Here is a 13,621-nt window from a genome sequence, read left to right on the forward strand (position 1 = left end):
TTAATTTCATGACATTGATGCTCGAACGTTTCTAATTTGAAAAATATGGAGTTTCTTCACTTGATACAAATGATAAATTACCATTTACCATATTTTAGGATCATTACATCTTGGAAATAGCTTAGAAAAGGTTTATTTAATGATATTACACAAATATTAGTGTACAGGGTGGCCCAAATTATTTTCCCATTTTAAAATTTAATAATTAACTAATAAATGCAATACAACTATGCAGTTTTCAATACCTTGTACCCCAACTACTTAAACAGTCAGTAGACATCTACGTGTGCATCATTAGTGGCTCTCAGCACGTCTAACCTATATTCGATTTCAGTCCACGTTCACTGCAACAGATACACAGTTACAGTAGCGATGGTGTCTGTTATCCTGATCTTTAGCTCCATGATGTTTGCTATAGGTGTGCAATACACGATATCCTAACACAAACCCCATACTTCTTTCCTGTACTGACGTTTGTAATTACGCTGCACCACAATTACTGACTTGGTCCCTGTAAGTCAAATGACACATTAAACCGTTTCTTTCATGATTACCATTTTATGGTGTAATACTACTCACTAGAGTAAAAAACAACAACATGGCAATAAAAAATGTTTGAATTGGGCTATAAAATGTTAAACTACATGATTCTATTTCCTTAGTTATTTAATTATTAAATTTTAAAACAGAAAATATAATTTTGGACCCCCCTTTATTTTGAGTTCTATTTCAGTGAAAAAAAAAAGTGTTTATGACAATTATACAAGTTTTAACAAAAACAAGAATTCAACGAAAATATGGAATAATGTAATGAGAAAAAAACTTTTTTTTTAAAGATAAACTTCAATAACAAACAGTTTTTCTCAGTAACAACTTGGGAATCATATAGAACGTCTTGCTTTTTTGATTATTGTTCTTTGTTCACAAGTTAGTTATAGTATCATTTATAAATAGAACTTTGAATTTGGACAACTTTTGCCATCTGGTGGCATAAGTAAAAGGTTGTTATGTTTATAACATCTATCTGTCTATAAAGACGAAATGTATTTGTTTGCATCCTAACACCTCCGAGCCTATTAGGCCAGTCTCAACCAAAATTTGTATGTAACCACTATAAACTATGGGAAATGTCCTATGCGGGTCAAAATTGAACATACCCTATTTCAATTTTGTAAAGCCTGTTGGATAATTACTCTCAGCCTATTAAGTTAATCTAAAACAATCTTGGCAGGTTAACGCTTTAGACAATGTTGAGTATTCTAAAGGGACCAAAGTATCAAAGTTGCTAGATTGTTTCTCAAACAACCATGCTTTACTCATGGTCAATGAGATGTGAGGTGTTCAAGGGTGGGATCACCTCAAAATATTTATTTGTTGGTAGATGGAAAGTAAACTGTGAATGTTGTTTACGAAAAAGCTTTGTTATACTTTTAAAATTTTGAGATAAAGTTTATGTTCAAGTTATTACTTTGAAAAATATAATTGCTGTTAAACTTACATTGTTTTAATTGAGTTTAAACATTCCCCGTCAGTTGACGGGTATTTCAGACATGTTTTTTTTGTTAAATACAAGCTAAATAATTCTGCCACTGATTTAATACGTAATAAATACACGTTCCTGATAGAAAAACACAGTTTAATTTTTTTGGAATTACGTGCATATTGGTTAAATGAAATCTTTCGCCACCTTGTTAGCTTAATTGAGAAACGCTGCCCAGATTTATTTTATTCGATTAATGAAAGTAAAGGTACTTGTTCTTGAAAGAAGGCATTTGTTTTCGTGAACTAAAACACAAAAACTAGTCTTGCGTTGTCGTCACGAATAGTATATGGGAGAAATAGTACCAGCAAAGTGTTCAATTCTAGAATAAAAACAACCTCAAGTATATTTTTGGAGGTAGATTCCATCTCATTCTTTACACCGATCAAGTAATTTGAGCTGGAAATGTGTAATACCGAATAAAATGAATACTTGCATGGAAAAACTTTACAGAAATGACAAGGAAAGCTAGAATATATTAATTCTGTTACGATATATAATAATTTAAATATCCATGTTTACATTTCATAGCAAGTAAAATACTGTCTTGTGGCGAGTGAATTGTGAACACCGAGTTTCATGATGTAATGGATGATCTTGGAAAATGAAAGATGCTATTTTGCCAAGCGTATTAATTAAAGTTTACTTCAACTTAAAAACTATGCAAGTGGTATAGCGATAAACCTGCGGACTTCTAACGCTAGAAACCGGGTTTCGATGCCCCTAGTGGGCACAACACAGATAGTCCATTGTGTAGATTTATGCTTAAGTACAAACAAACGAACAAATACACATCATATGTGGATTGACAAAATTAGTTGTTTAGTAGCTGTTGTTTTATTTAGGTATGATACATCAAAGTGTATTTGTTATGTATTCCACAGGTTGATGATTCAGAGTACAGATGCTTTTCCTATGAACTTTGGATTTACAGGTAAAACATTATCTACATTGCTTTTGTACGTGTGGCAATATTGAACTTTATTGTCGTATTTCTGATATGTTTGCATATTATCACCCGTCGTCCTGCCCGGCATGGCCAGGTGGTTAGGGCGCTCGACTCGCAATTTGCGGGTCGCGGGTTCAAATCCTCGTCCCACCAAACATGTTCGCCCTTTTAGCCGTGGGGGCGTTATAATGGTACGGTCAATTCCCCAATTTATTGGCAAAAGAGTAGCCCAAAAGTTGGCGGTGGTCTTCCCTCTAGCCTTACACTGCTAAATTAGGGACGGCTAGCGCAGATAGCCCTCGTGTAGAAACAAACCTGTCATCCACTTTTTTCCCTGTTGGCGAGTATAATTATAATTGGTTTACCACATTTGAATATTATCAAATGTGAGCAGTAGTTATGTTGAAAGTCACATCATTAGCTTCCCATAATTATAATTGGCTTACCACATTTGAACATTATCAAATGTGAGCAGTAGTTATGTTGAAAGTCACATCATTAGCTTCCCATAATTATAATTGGCTTACCACATTTGAACATTATCAAATGTGAGTAGTAGTTATGTTGAGGGTCACATCATTAGCTTCCCATAATTATAATTGGCTTACCACATTTGAACATTATCAAATGTGAGTAATAGTTATGTTGAGGGTCACATCATTAACTTCCCTTTTTTACCTCTTTTTTAAATTTTTAATTAAGGGTGAATTTCTACTATGCAAAACTAGCTGTCTAACTAATGGTTTAATTATTCGGACTATTATTCTCGTCTTTATTATGTGTATTATTATTATTTTCACAACGTTTCGACCAGTGAATTCTCCGGCCGTCGTAAGGTGTTATATCAGACATTTTTGCATGCTTCACAACCAATCAGCGTGGTTAAAGTGCCCGTATTCGGGATCATAGGTTCGGGGGTTCGAATCCTAGCTAACTGTCCAACACTTGAAAGTAGAACAAGTTATTTCTATGTGTAAAGTATGTGACGTTTTTAAATTGTTATAGGGAGAAATATCTCATCAATAATTTCAATTCATGGTCGACATTCCAGATAAATGTGTGGTTTCTTACCTGATATTTAACAATAATCTTTAAAGCATGTAATTATTTCACATATACATATAACATAGTTAAATTTATATCTTTACTCAAGCTCATTTCATGCGGTTTACTTTACCGTTCAGGTTGAAAATATCAATACCTGTAAATTATGCTTGGTTGTTCTAACACCATCGGGACATGATAATGTTTGGCTTTTCCTAATTCATTTCATTCCAGTTTCTACGTTTTTTGCAAATTTTAAATAATTTTCTTGTTAATCTTTTCGACAGCAGCGTGCAAGGTTCTCGTTCATACTTTTACAACTCTTTCTTCCAACGGATACCGACTGTCGAGAATAATAATATTACAAACTTAAAGTTAGTTCTAATTATTTTACTAAAATACGTTCAGAATTTCTACCTGACCTGAGCCCGTTGTCCAAAATCAGACGTGAAAATTATTAAACGTATAATGCCAATATTATTTTGTTTTATAGGAAAAGGTAACACATCTCGCTCAGAAGGAACTTCCGTTGAACTTAGAGAGCAGATAGAAGCTGGAGCTATTGGGTGAGTTTCATTTTCTTTTCATGCTAACAATAGCGTAAACAACCTATTTCTTTGAAAAAGTGGAAAGTGCTCTTTAGAATGCTTTTTATTTATTAAGAAAAAAAAGAACGACTATTAAAATTCCGGTACCTAAACCATATTCCACAGATTAGAATACACCAGCATATCAAGTTTCGTACAGAAGTGCCTTGTAAAATTTTTTGCCAGCTTGATGTCTGTTGTAAAAAAACAGCATGCAGACAAAGAAACGTTTAGGCTCCGAGTTCTCATATCCTACATTCATTACAAGATATTAACAGTAAAACTGAGACGCGGTGGATAAAAACCAACGATATACTACTAATAATAAAAAACCGAACACACTTTTTGAAAGAGATAGAGTATTCTGTTCGTTTTTTTTTTTTTTGGCTTTTATTACAGTTACTCTTACTTGGATTTTAGGTATATGTTCAATAATTTTCAATGAGGTCGTTTATTATGTATTGGAAATCACAAATTCCTACTTTAAAATTTAACAAATTAATAGAGTTCTTAATTGCTTTTATGTGATTTTCTGTATTACATATATACAGAGATACCGAGTTTCTAAGAGTAAATTATCTTGAAATATAAATTTTTGCTTTTCGCACAATCTAGTTGAAATGAGTTTGCATTTGAAACAAAAAGAAATAGAGATTTAACTTGTAGAAAATGTTCCGGAGTTTTAATGAAATTTTATTTCAAGTTAGTTTTCTTTTTGGTGGAAAATGTACATCATATTACGAAAAGGAGAACCTAAGTTAAGTTATCTGTATGAAGAAAGAAAGGAATAAAATAGATACGAGTTATAAATATATTTAAAAGTTATGTTAACCAAAGTACTGTTTTATATTTCTTCATGTAAACAGCAAACTATCAGTGCGCTTTAAAACTGTTTGTTTCTGTCTGTTATACTTAACGAAGTTTCAAAATATAACAGAAAATTATTTTTTTTTGTTCAGATTAAAACTGCATGAAGACTGGGGGTCAACACCTTCGGCAATTGACCACTGCCTCCGTGTCGCAGAAGAGTGTGACGTTCAGGTATAGTCACAATTATTTCCTATAGTTAAGTGCTGTAACTTTGTTGTTTTGATTACAGAAATGATAACTCTGAAAGTTTTCTGAATCTGAAGTTAGTGGGATTAACATGAATTTTTTTCAAATTTTTTAAATTTATCTATTTCGGATTCAAAACGAGTGACGTGTAAAATAGCATTTGAAGTCTATTTTTTTTTGTCTTCCACAAGTCATTGCATAAGAGACCTTTCATCAATATCAGAACTCGTCAGTTGTGCTGAAAGATCAGATATTTTGAATCCAAAATGGACAAATTAAGTTATTTTTATCATAAATGTTAGGCTTACTGATTTATACTTCTTCTCGTTTGTGTAAATAGCGTTTCAGAAAATATTTTGTTTCTCGTCGTCCAGCCCAACTGACGAGTTCTGGTATTAACGAAAGGCTTCCTGATCAGTAACTTGTGGGAAACAAAAGTTAGACCTGTTCATTTTTAAAGCCTCATATATTACTAAAAGATATTTCTTTGTTTTTAAAACTTGAATAGTTTTATGAATTCTAAAAATGCTTGCGTTGAAAACTGCTACCATATTGTTGATTTAAACCTCATTTGGAGCACTTGATTGACAAATCTTACCTGAGATAAGGAAAATGAAAAACAAGAAAACATTTTGTAAGTTTCAGTTTCATTATTTGAAAACTTGCTCAGATTTGAAAGTGATTCATTAGTGTATGATTTTCTAAATGCAGTTCCAGAATGTGGTAATTTTGGTAGTTTTACTGTTTTATGGTATACTCTATGGATGACTAGCTTTAAAAGAAATACTGAAATAGATTCGTTATAGTTGAATATAATGTTATCCTTAAAGTATTGTATGAAATGTATTTGGTACACAAACATTCTATGGTTTGTGGAGCTTATCCGCCCTAATGTTATACACAAATAGGTTCCACATGGTTTGGCGTCGGGACTGACCTCATCAGTAGATAAATCTTTGTCTCAGACTTGATGTATTGTACGTGTATTAAAACTAAACTTCAGCTGTCTCCAACATTAGATTTATAATTAATCAAGTGATGATTCTGTACTTGTAATTAAAACTAAATCTATAACACATAGTAACACTGTACTCAATACATTCTCTTCTTCTTCACATAAATCAAAGAATGAAAGGAGAAAGGAAAATAAATTGACTGCTGTTTCTTCACAGAAGTCTTAATGCCCATATGAAATACTGCAAATTGTAATTAAAACTAAATCTATAACACATAGTAACACTGTACTCAATACATTCTCTTCTTCTTCACATAAATCAAAGAATGAAAGGAGAAAGGAAAAGAAATTGACTGCTGTTTCTTCACAGAGGTCTTAATGCCCATATGAAATACTGCAAGTTGTAATTTTCTCATAATAATCAACGAGTCTTAATGTTTGTTAGACCTACATTAAGTTCATGAAGTCTGTTGTAGAATAAAGGCTAACTAAGGGTAGCGAATCATAGTGACGAGTTAATTGGGATAGTTTAGGACACGAAATATACGTATACTCGCAAACTTCTCAAAAGAAAGAGAGAGAGAATGTAAATAATAAAGAAAAGAAAAAATGGAAAAAGGATGGTGAAGAGAGAATATTTTATAATGGTCTATAACGTGCTGTAAAGTTTTTAGCGCTATTAATTAATAAGTACTAATTTATCACAAGTATAAATGTTTAGTTCAGGTAATTTGCCTACTATGTAGATTTAGTACAAATTATTATGATTTAATATCAAGTGTAGAGTTATTTTGTGTAGATTTTTGTTATATACAGTGTTATCATATATTCAGTTATTGTCATAAGTACGATGTTTTTAATTACTAGTGATAGATCTAGTGTTTACTTCTAATCAGAATTTGAGTTTATGTTAGTTGAATTCTAAGTACAAATACAAAACTACTAGTTGCTTAATTATATATGTTGGTAAGATTAGTCCTAGTGTTAAACGACCTGGAACTTCGTTTTGTGCAACATTACAAGTGTTTTGTATATTATGTTAAAATGATTTGAAGCCATACTACATTGTTACAGACCACCTGGTCTACTTGACGACGGGGCAGCTTCCCTGTAGTACTACAGAATATATTCCATTGCAAGAGGCTCCCTGAAGTCGTCGTATCTAAAGCACACCCTTCCTCTCTGCTAGATTTTCATAAGCTATTTAGTGTATGAGGACGACGGTCTATAGTACCAATTTCAACAGTCCCACCACAAAGAAATTCTTAGGCGCGATGTCCGGTAACTCGATGGGAGTGGTTTCATACAGAACAACATAAATACCAGTCTTCTTCACCTGCTTGAGGTTGTAACGTTTGAACACATATATGTCATAGAAGAAACCTCTGTACACGTGACTTGTGACGCTTTTCCAGATGGATACGTTTCTTGATTGTGTTGAGTATTGTTGCCTGGAACACATTGATGACTTTTGACATTGAACTTTGTGTTCGTGGACTCTCGCCTGTCACAAGATACTTCATTTACTTACAATGGCTGGGTAAGAGTTGTCGCAGGTCTCTTTATGGATGGCCTTGGTGCCTAAAGTTGATAAATGCTCATTTGTTTTCCAATACCATTAAATACATTAAATCCTAAATCATCGATTTGAAAACATCTTTGATCTGAGTGTATGAATATTTGGCGTCGGATAGTGTTGTTATACATACTCCCAAAAGCTATAATTTTATTTTGGTGGCATCAAACTACTTACATGATACTAAATAATGTCAAAATGTAAATCTGATAGATGCCATTCCTCTGCAAATTTATATTAGCTGTTGTTGTCATATGGTTTGCTGATTTGCATATTTAAATAATTTTATTAGAACATACTCCATTCTCAGTATGGCGTATGAATCTATAGAATATGATACAACTCAGCTGTGTGTCATATTGTGTCACACTTACTGGGCAGGTTGACAGATCATGAATGAAGATACTTCTTTACAATATGTTTTTATAGTGTGGAAACAAAATGGAGAGCCTAGTTTCTAGTTATACGCAGTGCTGATTGACATGAAGTGAGACTTTTAGATGGTGGGACGGTATCTTTATGCCCTATTGGCCTCCCTCGCAGTTCCATTCTAATAGGCTACGAGCCCGTCGTCACTCACCTACCTTGTTAGGGTGAGAGTTACGAACAGAAAGTGGTTAATGTATTGTTTTCAAACAATATAGGTACCCAATGAAGCAATGGATCTCGTGTACTCAGTATGGGATCTCGGCTTTGACACGACAATACATCTGTCAAGAACATTATAACAGCTCTCAATAGTACAATAACCACAGCAAGCTACGAAACATAGAGATAGATGACCAAAAGCAACCCCACATATCTGAATCATCAGTATGTTCATGAAAGCTATTGCAACACATGCTGAAGATTGGAGGTTCTTACCTGACCTGTCTGACAAAACTCCTTTGAATCTTGTGGTAGGAAAATCTAATGCCAGACATCCCATCTGGGACGCATGTGAAAACAATATAGCTATCAACCTTATAACTGCTAAACACGTGAACCAACAAGAATTATTCTGTATCAAGACGACAGATGTTCTTGTATAGGATGCTAAGTGAAGTCAAAGCAACAACTTCTACAAAAAAAAAAGAATACCTCGTACTGGTGGAACAGTAATGCTGAGGAAGATTGGAAAGCAGGCAATAGAGCTCAAGTCTAGATTTGTGAGAGTCTTGGCTGGAAGCCGGATTTGCCTGTGAAAGCGTTGCTATCGGAAAAAAGTGAGCATCATGTAGGTAACACGTTAGTTTGGTCAAAAAGAACACTTTAAACAGTGAAAATATTTAATCAGACTTAGCGACAGTTCATAGAATGTATCATAAAATTTGGAAAAACACTTTAAATGATTTTGCTAAGCTTTATTAATTTTGTTTGTTTTTGTATTGATAAGCGCAGAGCTACAAAATTGGGCTGTCTCTGCTATGCCCATCGCGGCTATCGAAAATCTGATTTTAAGCGTGATATAAACTTTTAGACTTACTGATGAGCAGAGGAGGGCGAATTTCGTTGATGCTAAACTGATTAAAACTTTATATAACCTTTCCTATATTTCAAAATACGAATAATGAATCCCAAGTGCAGCTGCAACTTTAAAATAATTTACACCCATGCACAACTACACATGTACACATGAAATTAGCAAATCATAAGCATAACATAAGCCTTCTACATTTGGTAATATATTAGTCATATCTTAAGATTCAGTTTTCTATACACACTTTCAGATACTGACGTATTAGAGGTGTAACGGGATGATGAAATCTAAAATGCTGAAATTAAGACTTATTGCAATAATGACTATTTAATGAATGTCACAGTAATAAATATAAGGTTAACATATTAAAGTTATTGTAGAATGTCACTAAGACATACATTAATAAATACTTAATATGAATATGCTGAAAAGAAAATTCTTTACTATTGTTAATGCAAAATACACCTTGTAATAAAATATTTAAAATGTAACTTAAATTTTTATGACTAACATATTTGTTAAACTAAATCATTAATAACTATCTCCTAAAATGTATTATTTGTTTGTTAATCCTAAACTCGCTTTTGGCATTTGCATAAGATTAGTCACTTTACAGCTCAAAATCTCCTATGGGAGAAAATATATTTTATGAAATTATAGAAGAAGAAGAAAAATGTCCAGAACTTTTTTCCTTTCCTGGTTTGCTTATAGATTATGATTCACACAGACACACTGAATGAATCATCTTGTGTAGAGCAAACGATCGAAGCTTTCAAGGGTCGGACTATTCACACATATCACAGTGAGGGGGCAGGAGGTGGTCATGCACCCGACATCTTAAGGGTATGTGGAGAATCCAATGTCTTGCCATCTTCAACCAACCCAACAAGACCATTCACAAGAAACACTATAGATGAACATATGGATATGTTGATGGTGTGCCACCATCTAGATAAGTATGTGTGAATATTGTTAGGTTTAAAGATTAACAGAGTGTAGCAGAGAAATAAGGGGGCTTTTATTGTCCAACATTGTTTCAAATGACTTCTGATGTTTGTATATCATAATTGAGCTGATTGCACGTAAGAACGTACATAAGGAGGGGGAGGAAGGTACATGTTAACTTTTAGAAATTTTGTTGGTATCTTGGAACATAAAAATGTAGCTAATTTTATGCTAAGATGAGAAACATTTTAATACGCGTGGAAACTAGTAATATAAAACGCAAGTGTAATGTAATTCTGGCCCTGCATGTGAATCATTAAGAACCATTCCAAGACCTGTTTATGTATGGATCGTCATGTTCTGTACTTATTAATATTAACTTATAACCAAAGCAGTCTACCTACATAGATCATAAGTAAGAGTTCATCCAATAATGAATATATATAATCTAATATACTGTTCTTACTTATCAAGATTAAAATAAATTTACTTATCAGTTAGGTACTGTCGTTAATAACGATATTTTCGGCTGTAATCCCAATAGCAACTCACGAAGTTCAATGCACCAAGCTAATAATGCAAAATAATCCTTATGTTAAGAGTATATAATTGATAGCAATGATAAATGAACGTTTTAATCAATACTGTTTATTAAAAGTAACATTAACGAAATAATAGATTGTAATTTACATAATAAATAAATATTAGATGTTTACTTCGTGCACTATCGCGAATTCCTGTTTCTTGAAAAACTCGTCATTAGTACACGCATAATTTATATAATCCTCCCTAACAATGCCTTGTGATCAACGAAAGTTCATTAAATGGCTCCGACAGCGTAAGTTTCGGGATGCTTTACATCTAAGATAAACTACTATAACACATGTTGCTGTGTACCTATAGAATGACGTCATTTATTGAGGTCTCTATATCAACTAGAGTTTAAGTTCAGAGGAATACAGTGATATTTAGCCATCCAACTAGCAACAAAAGTGATCTACGGACATTAGAAACCGTTGTCATGCACTTTAGATAACACAATACTTAACAACAGAGAACAATCTCTGCCTGAAGCTTAGTTATCATGAACCACGATAGTAGTTCATAATAGGGTTCCCTCAGGAATTTCACAAAATATCTAATAGACTATACGAGCAAAACCATCTTAAAAAGCAGACTTGTTCTTGAAATAACACCCAATACCTTCTATCTCAATGGCTAAGGCTGCTAATATATTGATAATAGCAAAAAAGTTGATTTTCCGATTGTTAGACAAAATTCATCCATTTGTTCTTCATATCATTATTATTTATATTATTCTTGTTTCATAAACCTACAGAAAAAACGGCTATGAATATTTTATTCAAACCAAGTAAACCTATGGAAAAAAAACTCCTACGTAGTACTATTTTTATGCTATTCTTGAAAGAAATTATATCAGTTGTTTCATCGCTGTTGGCCAAGTTTCTCTTCGTAGCCACTCAAGCACCGAAGCCAACAGCAAAAACGGCTAGGTATACTGTGCCAAAATCTTTGCACAGTTATAAACAAACTCCTGCGAAGGGTGTAGGGCTATTTTTATGTTGATTTTCAAAAGTAGAGGTTTCACCCTCTAAAATTTTTTAAGTTCTTCTTCTCTTCAAACATAAACTCTTCGAAGCCATTCAAACATTGAAGAAATGTAGAAACCATTTAAGCACCGTTATACTAAACGGAAATACTCCTTTCTATACCAGTCGAAAGGCTTCTTAGTTTTATTTGAGTAAATAAATAAATGTATATATATAACAGTGTCTCCAGCGTTAATATTATTGATTAGAGTTTTATATGCCGCTACAGAAAAACGGCTATGAATATTTTACTGAAATCTGGACAATACTAATGAATGCAGTATTGGTATGTCATAGGGTAGTTTTAAAATTAATTCAAGAGCCTTCGTTTCTTCACCCTGAAGAATTTCTCTAAGTCCTTCACTTTTCGTCATTGAAAAAATCTTGTATTTTACTTACGCGCTTTAAATGGAAAATAATTTGTGTAACTTATAGCACATTAATTGGAAACTGCCAAGTTGGGGATTAATCATTTCTCGAGTTGGCTGTCGTAATTTGTCTCTACATGGTTTTCTGCGACTATTTCAGCAAGTTTTCTAACAGTAGACGATTACCATAGTAGATTTCTCTACTCTTGTGAGAGGTGATTTATTCTACTGATTTTCGTACTTCGTTGAAATTTTGAGTGCATATTTTGTTATTATTATTATTCATATTTTTGTTTCACAGGCCTACAGCGAAATCGGTTCGGTATTTTGCACCAAAACTTAGACTGACATAGTATATGAAACGCTACGAATGTCCATGACCTATTTATAAAGTTGACTATTTTATATTGAAAGTTTCTTTATGTAGCTATAAATACATAATATATGCGATGTTGTTGTGAGCGGCTTCCTTTGTACTCGACACCTGCGTGTTTACACGAAACTGCCTGGCTCAGAAATAATGGTTGAGTGGAAAAAATGCCACTGCAGCAGTAAACTGTTTAAAAACATGTAACATTCAAATGAATGCATATGTAGCTTAAAATGTATTCTCCATAAACGGAAATAAAAAAACTTAAAAGCAAGGCAATCAAAAATTATTAATTTAAAAATGGGAATAAGGATTGCCAAAAAGTACAGAAACAAGTTGAATCAAAGTGTAAATATTATATTTTCAAGCCTACAACTAGGGACTCCATAAAAGTAAACAAACTAGGCTAGAAATAGTGTCTACATTATTTTCTCAAGCTACAAATCCCTATTTCGACTCCACTAAAATTGACAAATACTGCAAACATGGAGTCAAAATAGGGATTTGTAGCTTGAGAAAATAATGTGGACACTATTTCCAGCCTAGTTTGTTTACATTTTTAGAGTCCCTAGTTGTAAGATTGAAAATATAATCTTTGCATTTTGACTCAATTTGTTTCTGTACTTTTTGACGACCCCTATTCCCCTTTTGGAAATTAACAGTTTTTAATTATTTCGTAGAGTCGAATAGCGGGAGAACGCAAAAGTTTGTGGCGATAAAAATAATGACAAAATTATACAATTACTAGTTAAACTATTGATTTTGTAATCAAAATAACCAACCGACTTGTTGAAAAAGGAAAACAAACTATGAGTTGTGTCTAAGACATTTAATCAGACTAACTATTCTCATCCATTTAAGAACACAGATAGAGCAGGCAGTGTATGTTTGTCCCTCACATGTGAAGATGACAGCGGGCAGTATCATGGCATTAGAAACATTAGGATTTCATGCGGGCACTACTGAAAAAAAAGTACTGTTTTTTGTTTGATTTTTTACATGTGAGAGTTAGATTCAGACATTTAGTCTGTATACTGTAAGTGCTGCATGAGAGTGGACTATAGTAAGTCACGTGCACCAGTAATCAGTACAATAAATGGTGTTGTGTAATAATTTCTTAGCACGAGAATATTTATTTTGACAAAAACGTTTTTTCTTGGGC

The 13,621-nt window shown here is 33.1% G+C and overlaps 1 protein-coding gene across 1 annotated transcript in view; it reads left to right on the forward strand.

Moving 5' to 3' along the window:
• LOC106471710 (urease-like) overlaps positions 1 to 13,621 on the forward strand; it is a gene marked incomplete at its 3' end in the record, with an annotated part of 55,022 nt that overhangs the window by 36,426 nt on the left and 4,975 nt on the right. Inside the window, exons 14-17 of the mRNA XM_013932327.1 lie at positions 2,425 to 2,474; positions 4,027 to 4,099; positions 5,080 to 5,161; positions 9,878 to 10,122. Coding sequence (XP_013787781.1) covers positions 2,425 to 2,474; positions 4,027 to 4,099; positions 5,080 to 5,161; positions 9,878 to 10,122 — 450 coding nt within the window. The remainder of the gene's footprint in view (positions 1 to 2,424; positions 2,475 to 4,026; positions 4,100 to 5,079; positions 5,162 to 9,877; positions 10,123 to 13,621) is intronic.

The sequence above is a fragment of the Limulus polyphemus genome, unplaced genomic scaffold (genome assembly GCF_000517525.1).
Source record: "Limulus polyphemus unplaced genomic scaffold, Limulus_polyphemus-2.1.2 Scaffold4805, whole genome shotgun sequence".
NCBI lineage: Eukaryota > Metazoa > Arthropoda > Merostomata > Xiphosura > Limulidae > Limulus > Limulus polyphemus.